This window comes from Arachis ipaensis, chromosome B6 (assembly GCF_059453495.1).
Source record: "Arachis ipaensis isolate K30076 ecotype BB chromosome B6, ASM5945349v1, whole genome shotgun sequence".
Lineage (NCBI taxonomy): Eukaryota > Viridiplantae > Streptophyta > Magnoliopsida > Fabales > Fabaceae > Arachis > Arachis ipaensis.
In genome coordinates, this window is record NC_142441.1 from 17,479,810 (window position 1) to 17,494,556 (window position 14,747).

At 38.1% G+C, this 14,747-nt stretch overlaps 1 protein-coding gene and 1 pseudogene across 2 annotated transcripts; one reads left to right on the forward strand and one right to left on the reverse strand.

Annotated features, from left to right (window-relative positions):
* Positions 1–5,084: 5,084 nt before the first annotated feature.
* Positions 5,085–7,773, reverse strand: LOC107645768 (serine/threonine-protein phosphatase PP1 isozyme 3). Of its 2 annotated transcripts, XR_015885896.1 has the most exons (5): positions 7,391–7,750; positions 6,758–7,317; positions 6,347–6,568; positions 5,256–5,528; positions 5,085–5,155 (listed from the first exon to the last, which is right to left on the reverse strand). XR_015885896.1 is itself a non-coding variant. In XM_016349870.3 (4 exons), exons 1-4 carry the CDS (start codon positions 7,563–7,565, stop codon positions 5,505–5,507), a joined length of 981 nt encoding a protein of 326 aa, XP_016205356.1. In that variant the 5' UTR covers positions 7,566–7,773; the 3' UTR covers positions 5,183–5,504. The 2 variants fall into 2 exon arrangements, 1 of the variants encoding a protein (XP_016205356.1); XM_016349870.3 differs by lacking the exon at positions 5,085–5,155 and having other exon boundaries at positions 5,183–5,528; positions 7,391–7,773.
* A 6,044-nt stretch (positions 7,774–13,817) lies between these two features.
* LOC148554745 (uncharacterized) lies at positions 13,818–14,534 on the forward strand (annotated as a pseudogene).
* Positions 14,535–14,747: the final 213 nt, after the last annotated feature.

Here is a 14,747-nt window from a genome sequence, read left to right on the forward strand (position 1 = left end):
CGGAAGCATCATCCATACTTATGCGAGTATGAGGATAGACATGATTCCGAACAAATTGAGGCCCATTAAATTTAGCCTCACCATCCAAAGAAGAGCCAGACTCTGAAGTCTTGCGCTTTTCTTTTCTGGTTCAGGGGAAGATCGGGGCGGAGGAGAAGGAAGAGAAGAAGCAGAAGAGGATATCACAATAGGTCGGGAGGGGGTCCCCAAGTTGTGAGGAGGAGGAGAAAGGGGAGGAGGAGGAGGAGGAAGAGTGCCAGCAGCCCTAGCAGCACTCACCCTAGCACGAGATCTCATCTTGGCATCCTGGACTCTTTGATAGGAGGAGCTGGAATTCTTCTTCACCATTGCTACAAAAACCATAAAGTAATCAGTCTACAAGTCGGAAATGACAGCTCGAAAACAAATTAAGACGGATGTAGTAAAATTAAGCCGGGAAACAACCGAAAAGTAACAATAAAGCTACCTAATTGAGTATGTACAAAGGTTGGAGACCCCTGGAGGAACTTTTTTGTATCAAGATAAGGGGCTCTTCTCCAAACTTCTCGGAAGAACCCCACAATAGCCTCCTCTACCTCGTCCAGATCATCCAGGCTATATTTTTCCACAGAAGGGGCCTCTAACCAGTACAGGGAAAAACAGGAAGAAGAATTTTGGTCCAGAAAAAAGGGGTGGTGACCCTCTACGGCTTGAACTTTAAAGAAGAAATTTTTGAAGTCATGGAAAGATTCATCAAAAAGGGTAAAAACTCTCCGACCTTGGATGGCTCGGAAAGACACCCATTGCTGCTTATTGTTTTGGCCACTAAAGGGCTTGGTCATATGAAAAAGAAAAAAAGAAAATCTTCAAAGAAGTCGGAAAATCTAATTCACGGCTGATAAGTTGATAAATTTTCATAAAACCCCAAGAATTGGGGTGAAGCTGGGTAGGAGCAACACGACAGTGCGACAACACGGAGATTTCAAAAATCAGAAAATGGTAGAAGAACCCCCAAACGGGTAAATAAATAGTCGTACATAAAAAAGAAAGGAGGGTCAGCGTCAGCGACTTTTCCAAAGCAAACCCGGTCTTCCGGACCCGGAGCAACCAGTTTATATTTTGGCTCATCCTCATCAAGAACACAAACTCTATGGTGAGCACGAAGATCAGTAATATAATCGGTGTCTACGAGGGGTTCCTCCCCAATGACCGTAATATCCACCCACTGAGAAAGAGACTCTAAGAAAGACATCTTTTTTTTTTTTTCTAAAAAAGGTGACGAAACCTATAAAGGAAAAAAGGGAAAAAAAGTCAAAAAAACAGGGTCTCTATAGGGCCAAGATGAGATTCTCAGAAAAATAGAAACACTAGGCCTACAACCAAACATGCTGTAAACACTCCTCTAAGCAAAACATGCAAGGAAAAAGCATTCATTAATAAAAGAGGAGGAGAGAAAAAACTGACCTTTGATAGTGAAGAAAGGTTGAGGCGACGAGCAGTCAAAGCACTCGAAGAAGGAAGGAGTTTTTCTTTCGAACAGAGGGTGCAAGTAAGAAAATTTTCAGAAACGAATGAAGGAAAGGGATGGAAAGTATTTATAAACACGTTAGGGGCATAACAGTAAAACGACGTAACTATTTAAGATGTGCACTGTTACCAATGTAACTGCTCCCCGCGTGTAAATACTAAGACCCCTAAAGAGACGCGACATTTGATTAGACGCGACGGTTGAAGAAATTTGAATCACGTCGGTTCCTGAAAAATCACGTCGGTTCCTCACCAAGTCGGCTACGGTCCCGAGTTATATACTCGAGCCCAACTCACAAAAGAGTTTGGACTCAAGTAGGGGCACTGTTCATACTCTGGCCCAACACTAAGGCCCAGAACCAAATAAGATAAAAAAGGTCAATCCATAGATTGGCCTCCCCACGCAACTGACCTCCTCACAAGAGGTCGGATTCGACACAGGCTCCACCATAAGGAAGTCGGGAATGAGGGTTAGCTAGCAGATAACACTTATTCAAATAAGTAACTGCCCCTAAAATCTCTCAACCCACTTCCAGGAGTCATATCTCAACTTTCCTAAGACAAAGGGACGGTTATCCTCCTTAAAAGGTGGAACTACTCCAACGCTGGTTATTGGTTCACCACTATAAATACACTGACACCCCTCAGGTATCTCTAAGTTCCAATATTCTCTAAACTTGCTTAGACTCTCGCTGACTTAAGCATCGGAGTGTCTTTGCAGGTACCACTCCCCATTCTCTCTCACATACAAGTCGGACGGAGGCTCCTAAACGCAAACCTGCTCGGAGGCTTCCTCCCTCAAACGATTGGACCAGCCTAACGAGTCTAGCTTATTAATCTCTGGTTACCCATCATAACAAGTTGTATTAATATTATGTGCATAAAATTACATCAATAGTAGATATCGTTCAATATAAAAAAAAAAAAAAACAAATACTTACATGCAATTATTTTTATGTAAATTTAATAATTAAAAATTATTAGCTAATAATTTAATAAAATATATCAAATTATTTAATAATTTTATATAAAATAATTACATGTGAGATTTTACTTTAATAATTTTTAATTAATAATTTTATATAAAAATAACTGCAAGTGAGATTTTACTTTTTAAAAAATACGTTTTTATATCCTGTTATTTATTTCATTTACAGTGTAAATAAGATAAGATACAAATTTTTAAACACGTATCACGTGTACGCACATAATACATGAAAATTGATATACTCCACAGTGTAAACAAATTACAGTATAAACAAGATATAATCAATTTTAATTCGTTTATACTGCAAACAAAATACGTAAAAAACAATAAAAATTAGTATTTACTATAAATTAATTATACCTGTAAATAAAATATTTAATTATTTATTTAAAAAAATCCCTCTACAAAAAGAGTTCAAAGTAGTATTTCTTTTTCTATTTTAGAATGAAATTGTAATTATTTTCTCTCTTTTTTGGGCATGCAATGGAATTTTTTTTAAGGGCCTGGGACCAACTAGGCTTTGTCCTTTTTTTTCTAAACTATATGTTGGAAGGTGATCAAACTAACTTGGGTTTGAATATAAACATGGATTTTGAAACTTATTTGGGATAGTCAACTAGTCAAGTGTCAAGTATTGACCCCAAAAAAAAAAAAAAGTAGTCAATTTATTTATCCAGGTAAGTATAGAAATATTTGCTACATTTCTCCCCCATTTCATTCCATTTTTGGAGTGAAAATATTTTATTAGACCCCATACTATTTTTTTTTCCTTCTACTCTTTTTTATTTTCACCCAAATAACAAAAAAATCACTTTTCCATCTATTTTCTCTCTTTCCATTTTCTTTCCTTTCAAATTCCCCCAATCCAAACAAAGTGTAAATGTTGGCTCCCCCTCCCTTGCTTTCTTTCCTTTTCTTCTTGTCCTTCCTTTTGTCTTCCATATTTGAAGTATTATCATCATCCCTTTCATCTCAATCAGAGTCCAGAAACAACTTTCCATATTGCGTTCTGAGTAAACTGGAAGAATAATCCTTTAGATCCAAACAGCTGGTGCAAACCAAATCTACAACAAAGATTAGAAGCAAAGTCGCTAAGGGTGCACAAGTCCTACCCTGACCCGAAGACCTGGACTGAACCCGATTAATTTGGTGGTCTGACTTCGTTTGGACCTAGTCAGGCCTGAAGTTCATGAAACCTACTCTATCCGATCATTCAACCGAGTTAGAGTCAAGGCTCAAGTTAGCTGAACCAGCTCCGATTGAGAGATTAAGTGAGGTTTGGCCATTTGCCCATTCACAGTTCACAATCACACTACTTCCACTTTTCTTCTTGGTGTATACTATCCTGAACCCAGTCCTGAACCTTTACCCACTACGCAAGTATCTAGTATTATGCATTTTTGTTTGTGGAGCTGTTGTATGAGTTAGAATTAGTTTGGGCTATATATTTTTTTTAGTGGTTATGTAATCTACGTGCAACTATGTTAAATATATACTAAAATCAGTCATAAAAATTAATTACTAGTATAAAATATATATTAGAATATAAAACACATTAAAAATAAATTAAATAATATATGTATTTGTATACAAATACAAAAAAAATTAATTTTAGTATACAAATATCATTTTTATTTGTTGGGACCGTTATATGTAATAATGGTATGGAAAACGGAACTGAAGATGGGAAGTGTTGACCATACAGCAAAATCTAGGCCTAAGAAGTGGCTTTCAGAATCAAGATTAGAAATATGATGAATTCGGTTAGTCGTTGATGTTATCGATTATATAATTTTTCATTGCATCTTGCTAACGTTAATGACAAGGACACGTTTTAAAAATATTATAAAAAAATTTTATTAAAAATATTAAAAAAATACATTTCTAATACATTAAATATATCGAAAACTTAAAAAAATTATAATATTATACTCTTAAAAATGTGCTCGTAAAACACAAGCAAGCTATTTCATTTTTGAAAAAGTGTAGGTTTAGTTTAAGCTAGTTTGATTATGAAATATGTAAAAAGATTACTTAAATGTAGCATCAAATATATCCTGGACTTGCCAATGAGTAATAGCTCAAATGACATAGGGCCCATTTGGAAAACTCTAGAAGTAGCTTTTTTTAATTTTTGACTTATGAAAAGTAGTAGTATTAATATCGAGTGCAATTTTCAAAACCAAATTGCAACTTTCTAAGAAGCTATTTTGGAGCTTATAGAGAAGTTAAAAAAAATAACTTCTCTTATAATACTTCTACTTTTCATTATATTTCTTTAAAATAAGCACTTTTAGAGTTAAAAATTCAAACACAAAATAACTTATTTATAAGTTACTTTTAACAGAGTCATTTATTGTTTAAGTTATTTTATCAAAAAAAGCTTAATTAAGTTAGTTACCCAAACTGGGCCATAGTCTCCCCATACTCAATTAAGAGGTTGCGGGTTCGAGTCTCATATTTTTTGTAAAAAAAAAATGTACTGGACTTTTCACTTCTAATTAAGGAAATAAAAAAAAAAAACCTAAACCGAGGCCAGAGGCCATAAGACATTAACAGCCATAAACAGAATACAACAGATGACCAACACGATCCTCAATTGCTCTTTAATATGCTTCTATTGCCCCACGAAAAAGCAAATAGCAGAGCTGTTTTCCTCTACTGCATCCATATGCCAATAGTATAAGCATTTTTCAAATAGTTTTCTGCTATTATCCATCTATTCTTGAAAAATGAAAAGCTTACAATTTAGAAAACATACCATTAGTGTACAACGAAGATAAGGAAGGAGATTATGGTTCTCCATCTTCAAATGCAAATTTGTACCAATATAAAAACAATGGTTTACATACTTCAGAATGTGTTTCCCTTTGATTTTACAATTCCAAATATCCATGTGTGGATCCAAACCATCTCTTACTTCCCTTTTCTTGCAACTATTAGGTGTTCATCATATAGTAGACCACTTGTGGCAGCAATCTTTTCACCAAAAGTCATGGCGAGAACAACTTCAGAACATGTTAGGAAAGGCATGCTGTGAAACAATTTTGGGGGGTGGGGGGATCCATAGATTAGAAACATGGATACTAGTAATTTAAAGAATTTTTGCATAATAGCCTAAATTATGTGAAACTTTGCAAGATTGCAATAGTTTAGTTAACTTGTGATATCAAATGAGGTACTCCCACACCCTTTTTGGGTGATGGACTACTAATCCATGCTTGGGAACTTACCATTAGCACATACCTTTTACAACTAAAGCACCATAAATAACCATTATAATAACACATCAAATTATTCCGCTAATTTTTATGTCACTTTCTATTATTTAGAAACCCGATTGATGTCAAGTTCCTTTGAAGGACCAAACTGATGCGACTTAGATCATAGGTGGACTGAATTGGTGTTTACTCTTGAAATAATTGCTACATCAAATAGCTTGGGCTGCTATGGTTCATATTTTGCTGTTTACGCTAATACCATGATTTCCTGATTCCTAGTATAATTAGTTGGACAAGGCTGGTGCATGAAACCTATCCTCAAGCACATGTCCCTCATCACCATGTTTTTGTGTAATCATCACAACTACCTACTTCATGTATTATTTTTCTGAAGGTGGCAAACATGGTGTTTGATTCAAGTAAAGCATGATATACATTGGCATTATTGTAATCTAAATACTTCATAGAAAATCGATACATATAGTCTCAGCTAAAAGAAAATCAAGCAATAAGCATGAAATTGCCAATTCACTATGAAGATTGGTATTCACAAATATCTCATTTATGTGAAGAAGATAATCAGCAGATAATTGAGCATTAATTTACAGAAAACACTAAACTATCTTCTTACCTTTACTCCAGCCGGAGAGTTTCCGGGCTTGGCAGTGGTCGTACTTCCAAAATTGAGCTTTGTCTTCCTGTCAGCCGGCTTTAAGATTTGGAACGAGCACATTAGTGTTTCATCAACACTCATCATGGCACCAGCATTGTCAAACTCCCCACAATAATTAGGAGCTGAAAATATTGTCACAAGCTGTCGGTTCGCAAAGAACTCGTATCCGTCCTCCACAACCTGTATCAAACAAATTAAACCAAAAACGAATTTCAAGTCCAATCCAAACTTAAACAATGGAAGATGTTTGCCTAAAAGCAAAAGCTATTCTACAAACACAAGGATGATATTTCAGTTTATAAGTGTGATTGCATAAAATTCTCACAACAACATGGCAACACAAATGAAGTAATTGAATTGGAATTTAACCTGGTGAGCGCGGCATACAAGATCAAGATCATGTTTCTGGAGGAACTCGGAGACTTTATCAGAACCAAAGGTATAAGAAACTCCCCTGTCATTCATTCCCCATCCTTGAACATCTTTGCTAGGGTCGGACCAAAGAAGATCACAAAGCAAACCGGTGTCAGGCACATCAGTAGGGCGCTGCAGATTCCTGATCTGATCCAAACTATGCAGGTCCGGAGAAAGTCCGCCGTGCATACACAAAATCTTCTCGTCGATAAGGGCGGCGACGGGAAGGCAATTGAAGCATTCAGTGAAAGTCTTCCATAAACTGACATTGAACCTCCTCTTACACTCGTCATAAAAACCATATATCCTATTGATAGAAGCACATTCATGGTTTCCCCTCAACAGAAAGAAATTCTCAGGATATTTAATTTTATAAGCAAGAAGAAGGCAAATTGTTTCTAAACTCTGCTTGCCTCGATCCACGTAATCTCCCAAGAACAAGTAGTTAGCTTCCGGTGGTAATCCGCCGTACTCGAAAAGGCGTAGAAGATCGGAGTATTGGCCATGTACATCACCTGAAACAAACACGAATCAATAAAAGGAGTTGAGTGAGTGAGGGATTGGAACAAGTTAAGTTAGTTAGGGTACCGCAAATCTTAATGGGAGCTTGGAGGTCCAATAAGTTAGATTGTTGCAAGAAAATGTCTCTGGAAACGAGGCACAGTTGGCGGATCTCGGACTCCGAGAGCTGAACCTGCTTGCCGGGGCGCCCGCGAACTTCGAGGAGACGGTTGATTATGCCGTCAAGCACTGACTGCTCCATCGGTTAAACTTTTTGAGTTTCAGTTTCAGCCTCTTTCTACTGTACTCGCCTACTCGACGGAATTCTCCACATGGATCGTCGGAGGGAGGAGGAGTCGTTGCATTCCTCTCTCGCCACCACTGCCTCCGGGAAACACACAACAGAAAGAGGAAGGGACCAAAATGACTTTTAATATCAAGGGGATTAACATTATTAACTTCTTACTTTCTCTTTCCTTCAAAATATTAAAGTATATTTCATATTTAAATTATTATAGTGTGTTTCTATTATTCTAAAATTAACCATTTAAATTGATTTTAAAATTTTTTTGTATATCTAATTTATTTTATCATAATATTTTTTTGAAATTTTAATTGTTTTATAACAAAATTTGTTAAAAATTTATTTATTTCATGTGTGTATCAAAAATTTAAAATTTAGTGGGAACTAAATTGTGAATTATCAAATCTAAAGTTTGTTGAAATCAACTTAAATGCTTATTTATATTTAATTATAATTAATATTATTTTAACTTTACTTATATGAATAGTCACTCTTGAAAATACGATAATTAACCCTTTAGATATTACCAATTTGTTACATTTTATTTGATGCGTCAAATTCATACCTATTAAATATACTTTTCCTAAATTTATTTATCTATCATTTAATTAGCCACTAATCACTAGTCACTACTACGTATTTACTATTTAGTTTAGAAAATCATAGATAGATGTAGAATTGAATGGTAACCTCTCGTTCGAGACAATGGCTTCATGATCAAAGTATGTGGTGGAAGTCTCTATTATGCTTTGTCTTTATCCTCTCATTATTTTGTTTAGTTCCTCTCTATAATCATGCTTTCATTGTTTTCCCCTTTGAATAGAACACAGCAACCCACACTTTACTTGATCGGTTTCGTTAGTAAAAACGCTCCTATTGACGTGGCATTGCATTGCTTAGAGGAACATATGGCGTCCCACAACTTTGAACCTTGCAATTATCAACGCATTATGCTATTGCTGTCCACGTCTACCAGCGGCACCAAGAATCTCCGCTCTAACTTAGAAAATTGAAATATATTTTATTTATTTTTTCTTTGCCTTCCAGAGATACTAAATGCGCGACAAGATTTGAATCATTAGACTATTTTCAAGAGGAAAAATGTATGTTCACGTGAAAAAAGATAGTAGTAACATCAGTGAAAGGCTATTTTAAGTAGGGCTAGCAATTCATATCATATCCGCATCTATTTAATTCGGTCCAATCTGTTCGAGTATGGTAGGTTATTCGATCTGGTGTGGATAGGGTAGGATACGGTCTGGGTATTTCTGCAGATAGGGTAGGGTATGGGCATCTCATATATAACACGTATTTTTTAAAAATTAGGTATATAGTGAAAGAAATAAGAGTTGAACTCACAATCTCCTTTATGTAATAATTTATAATAAGTGAACAACTACTAAACTAGTTAATTAATTTAGTAATTTAAAGCATTAGTTTTTTATTTTTTAAGTTATTAATATGTATAACTTTGAAAAAATTTGATATTTCTGCGGGTAGGATAGGGTAGGATAGGGTTTAGGATTTTAGAGTGCGGGTAGGGTTAGAGTTGAGAGATTCTCAACCCGCGAATAGAGTCAAACCCTACCCTACCCTACCCATTGCCAGCCCTAATTTTGAGTGTATAATACTTTAATTAAAAAGTAAATTAACCATTTTTTACTATAAAAAATTAAAAAATAGTTTTAATTGCAAAACTATTCAAACTCTAAAAATATTTTTAAAATTTTTAAACTATTCAAACTTCCAATAACGACGTCGACACTTTCAAATTCAAATATTATTTTTATCAGAAAAGCTCTGCATCCATGTATTTTTTACATAGTTGTTAACCAAGTAATTTCCTCCACACGCGCGTCCCCACCCCTCACTTGTTTGTCATGCACGCGCTACATATAACGTGCTGCAACCTAAAATTTTGCTCAACGTAAACTTTTTGCTGCAACATAAACCTCCTTCTTCTCTGCTCGCGTTCTTTCTTATTGATCTGCATTGTCTTCGTCGTTCTCCTTTGGTCGCGTTCATCTTCTCGTTTTCTTATTTCGATCTGGTTGCATTTATCTTCTTCCTATTCTTCTTCGTTTTCTTCTTCGATATGCACTTCTGAATCGAAACAATAAATGACTCAACTTCAAATCAGGAGAGCGATTTGGATTACTCTTCTGAAACGAATCAAACTGATAAAGTTTGGATTATTCAATTTTGAATCGAATTGAATGGAATGCAATTGCTAATTTGAATTGAATTAAATGGACGGAGATGTACTGAATTGAATTGATAATATGTAAATTGTAAGCAGAGTTATTTGAATTTGATTTTATACAATGGATTATGTTTCGTTCACAATACTATACAATTGTTTTACCATGAGTACTGTGTTCGGTTCATTCTGCAGAAAACTGTTTGAATTTAATTTTATATAATGGATTATGTTTCGTTTACTCAGTACTATACAATTGTATTATGTTTGGTTCACCATGAGTACTATGTTCGGTTCATTTTACACTATTCAAAACTCTTCTTCCTCACCTTCTACTGTTTCTTTACCAGAGAGAGAAGGAGAAAAAGACAAAAAAATACAGTAGCAACAACAACAAAAGAATGACGATAAGGAGAAAACACGTGAAGAAGACGGAACGCGAAAAAGGAGGAGAAGGAGGAACGCGAAGAAGAAGAAGAAGAAGAAGAAGAAGAAGAAGAAGAAGAAGAAAAAGAAGAAGAAGAAGAAGAAGAAGAAGAAGCGTTGGGTAAGAGCGATTTCGTGTGTGTTGGACGCATGTATTTCACGTTTCATTTAATGGTATTGAGTTTTTTTGGTGTTGGGCCAACTTGGTTACATAGTTACATAGATGTATAGCATCCCTGTATTTTTATAACATGAATTTGGGTTTTGCGAGAAATTTATGATTTTGAGAGAAACAACTAATTAAAATTAAAATTGAAGATTAAAAATATTTTGAATCGCAAAGATGAATTTGTTTGGAATCAACAACGTGAGATTTTAACTGAATAATTTTGTTTTGAACTGCATTGGGAATGGATCCTCTCTAGTGAAAAAAAAAACTGGATGATGTGCAGTGTTTAATCTAACCATTTATTACTCTCTCTCTCTCTCTCTTATTTATTTCTGGTCCCACTTATAGAATCAAAGGTGAGAAATCATACTAGATTCTGTCAAGTGTAAAAAAAAAACTGGAGAGGATCCATTTCCAGAGTTGGATAATTATATTGAGATTCTTTATTTTTTTTCGTGGTTGCAAGTGGAATGGAGTGGGAGTAGTGGCAAAGGCCTAAAGTGAGATAAGATTGGAGTTTATAGTTGAGATTTGTGTTAGATAAGAAAGGATAGTTAAAAAATTTTAATAAGTTATTTTAGGGTTGGAGTAATTTTGTCATTTAAAATTTAGGGCAAAACACCAAGATAAGCCAATGAGAGGTAAATTTTACGCAAATCAGCCAAATAGAAAACTAATTCTGGAATCCACCATTGCACAAAATCATATAGTTCGAATCAGGGTACATCGAACTAGGTTTACATGTAATTCGAAACAAGCTGGTTCGAATTACCTTAGCACGTGAACATAGCATAATTCGAATCGGATGGATTCGAATTACACATTGGATAAATCGAGGCAAGCTGATTCGAATTACTTTTTTTTTGCCACTAGTAGTAATTCGAATTGACCTGTTTCGAATTACACTAGATTTGGCTATAAAAGGAGTTCGAATTCACCCTATTCAAATCACTTCCCCACTCTCAGACCCCATCAAATTCCAGAGAAAACAACCCAGATTCGCTCCGACAAAGGCTCGAGCAGGATAGTTAGCTGATGGGGGACGATCCAGGTAGACTATATCGCTTGGATGGAGTGGCTCATATTGCCGGGGTCATCAACGACGAGGTTAGTAGTTAATTTTTTTTGCTAGTGGTTTATTTTTGTGGTTCTGGATGTGGTTTTTGTTGGCGGTATTGCATGTGGTTTATTGAAGTCGCTTTATTTGCGGTTTTGTTGGCGGTTTATGTGAGTGGTTTACGTTAGTGGTTTAGGGTGTGGTATTGTTATTGGTTTACGTTAGTGGTTTCGCATGTGGTATTATTAGTGGCTTTGGATGTGGTTTATGTTAGTGGTTTTGGATGTGGTTTATGTTAGTGGTTTTGAATGCGGTTGACTTTTGTGCTTTTAGTTAGTGGTTTTGTTTGTGGTTTATATTAGTGGTATTGCAAGTGGTTTATTTAGAGGTTTTGCATGTGGTTTTATTGGCGGTTTATGTTAGTGGTTTTTGTCAGTGGTATTGCATGCAGTTGATTTTAGTGGTTTTGTATGCGGTTTTGTTGATGGTTTGTGTTACCGGTTAATGTTAGCGGTTTATGTTGGTGGTCTTGGAAGTGGTTTATTTAGTGGTTTTGGATGCGGTTTATGTTAGTGGTTTTGCATGTGATTTTTGTAAGTGGATTTGCATGTGGTTTATGTTAGTGATTTACGTTGGCGGTTTACGTATGTGGTTTTGGTAGTGGTTTATTATATTGCTTTTGTATGTGGTTTTTGTTAGTGGTTTCCATAAGTGGTTTATGTTGTTAGTTGTTTTTGTTAGTGGTTTTGTAAGTGGTTCTAATTATGCGGTCCATGTAGTGCGTAGCCCCAGCGATGCATCTCGAGCATGCGGCGGCAGCAGGGCATGCGACTCGATGAGAGGTATGTTCCGTACTTGCAGATGGCCGGATTATACCATCTTGCGAGACTGAACGATAGATGGTTCCAATTAGATGAGCCCCTTGTCAGTGCCTTCGTCGAGCGGTGGCGTCCGGAAATGCACACGTTCCACATGCCGTTCGGAGAGTGCACGATCACACTTCAGGGCGTGGCGTACCAGTTGGGGTTGTCAGCGGACGGGCGTTATGTCAGTGGTTGCCTGACAAATTTCCAGTTATACATCTAAGGTGGCCATCCAGTTTGGGTGTAGTTTCAGGAGTTGCTTGGAGTGATTCCTCCTGTGAACCAAGTTCAGAAGTTTGTAGTAAACTGCACCTGGTTCCAGGAGACTTTTGGAGAGTGCCCCGCGAGAGCCGATGAGGAGACAGTGTGGCGCTTTGCTCGTGCCTACATCATGATGTTGTTGGGCACTCAGCTGTTTGCCGACAAGTCCGGCAACCGTATTTACATCAGATGGCTACCCTACGTGGCTAGGTTTGAGGAGATGGGGAGCTACAGCTGGGGGTCGGTAGCACTAGCATGGTTGTACCGGTGCATGTGCCGAGTGGCCAACAGACATGTGGTGAAGTTAGCTGGCCCGTTACAGTTACTTCAGTTTTGGATCTTTTGGCACTTTCCTGGGTTTAGGCCTGCTGGGTATGATACGTTTAGCTGGCCGTTGGCCTCGAGGTACCATTCTCAGACTTTTCTATTTCAAGCTAAATTATTTAATTCCATGTCCCCTTATAATGTTGTACTATTTTGTCACACTTTTAACACGCTATAACACCGATGTGAGATGCAGGTGGTCAGGTCACAACCCTTCTGGTAGCGAGAAGAGACCTAGAGTGCAGATGTGGAGGCTGCGGATAGACATGTTACATGCCAGGGATGTGAGTATACTAACCGTCAATGTTTAGTTAATTAAGCTTTAGGACTTTGGGTCATGATTTGGCCTGATAATGTTGAAATCTTTTTGCAGTTCATCTGGATGCCCTATAGCTCCCCCGACGTCCTTCAGGTTGTGCATCCGGAGGTGTTGGAGCCTCATCATACGGCGTTATGGCGGTCTGTGACGTCACTGATATATTTTGCCGTGATAGAGTGACATCAGATATATAGGGTCTTACCGCAGTTCGGCGGAGTTCAACTCCGTCCCCAGCCCGCCCTGAACATCAACTTTCCGATGTCGAAGGACGGGAGATGAGGTGATAATTGGTTCTCGTACAGTTTGCAGTTCTAGCATCCTCATTGGGAGAGCCGTGCGGACCACGTTCTCCGGTTCAATGTTGTCGCAGACCCGGGACCCTCACATGATGGAAAGAGGTTCTTGTCACTAGAGATGTACCTGGGGGATCTGAGAGCCATTCCTATTCCTGTGGAGGCGACGCAGAGAGGTGCTGGGCGAGTTCCCAATATGGATCGTGTAGACGATGTGCCGGATAGGCGTCGGGTTAAGAGGAAAGCTCGTGTGGGGACATGACGGAGCCAGCAAGAGTGGAGGTGGCTGAACCAGGCTATGGACGAGGGTGACGCGGCGGGTGGACGTAGAGGTAGACGACGAGGGCGTGGAGGCAGACGGAGAGCGCGTGTTGTGGATCACAATCACGGTGATGGTGGTGACGACGACGAAGACGGCGATCAGCACGGACCTATTGGGGGTGTTAGTCCCCATCATGGGGGGCATGGTGGAGAGTGGTACGGGTCCGGCATGGGAGATGGGGCTGACCAGGGTGACAGTGGACTTGGTTCAGGGCTACTAGGCGATTACTTCGTTGGTGTCCCCGTGCATGACCAGACACTTCAAGAGAGTACGCCATGGGTTAGCCCGACGATGATGTTTTCTGACTTGCTGGCCAGTGATGGTCTTGATGCGGACTTCGGCGGATCACACTTCCTAGATGAGATTAGTGCCATCATGTAGGAGGATGATGCGGCACGTCGGCGTGGTCAGACGTCGGGGACACAGGCACCTTTAGATGTGGATCTAAACGAGCCTCCTACCATGCCTGCTCCTGACTACTTTGCATTGGGTGGTACCCCTCCTTCCGTTTATACTGCTGGGTCACACTCAGTTGCTGGGCCGTCTGGGGCAACCGTCCAGCCTAGGCCAGTTCCACAGCCTGCCTCGGATGAGGATGAGGATGAGATCGAGGATGAGGAGCCGCTTATCTGGAGAGGCCAGAGGACACGGGTACCCCGTCGTTGCTTCACCGGTTCACACCTATTCAGATGATTTGTGTAAGTTGTATGACTGTATTTCATGATTAGTGGTGTATCCTAGCCACCTTTATTTATGTCTTTCATGTATTTGTAGGATCCAAGTTGTATTTTGGTTATCTATGTTTAAGTAATGTGTTGGTTATCATGTATCATTTAATTTGTAGATGGAGTTATTGCCTTATGTATTCATCGGACATTTCATACTTCACTTCGGAAACGGAACATA

Bases quoted from the DNA above. Each gene is read 5' to 3' on its own strand.
- LOC107645768 (XM_016349870.3), bottom strand. From the start codon at position 7,565: ATGGAGCAGTCAGTGCTTGACGGCATAATCAACCGTCTCCTCGAAGTT. The intron at 7,318-7,390 runs GTACCCTAACTA...TGTTTGTTTCAG, and splicing joins AGCTCCCATTAAGATTTGCG to GTGATGTACATGGCCAATAC. The intron at 5,529-6,346 runs GTAAGAAGATAG...ATTGTTTCACAG, and splicing joins ACTCTCCGGCTGGAGTAAAG to CATGCCTTTCCTAACATGTT.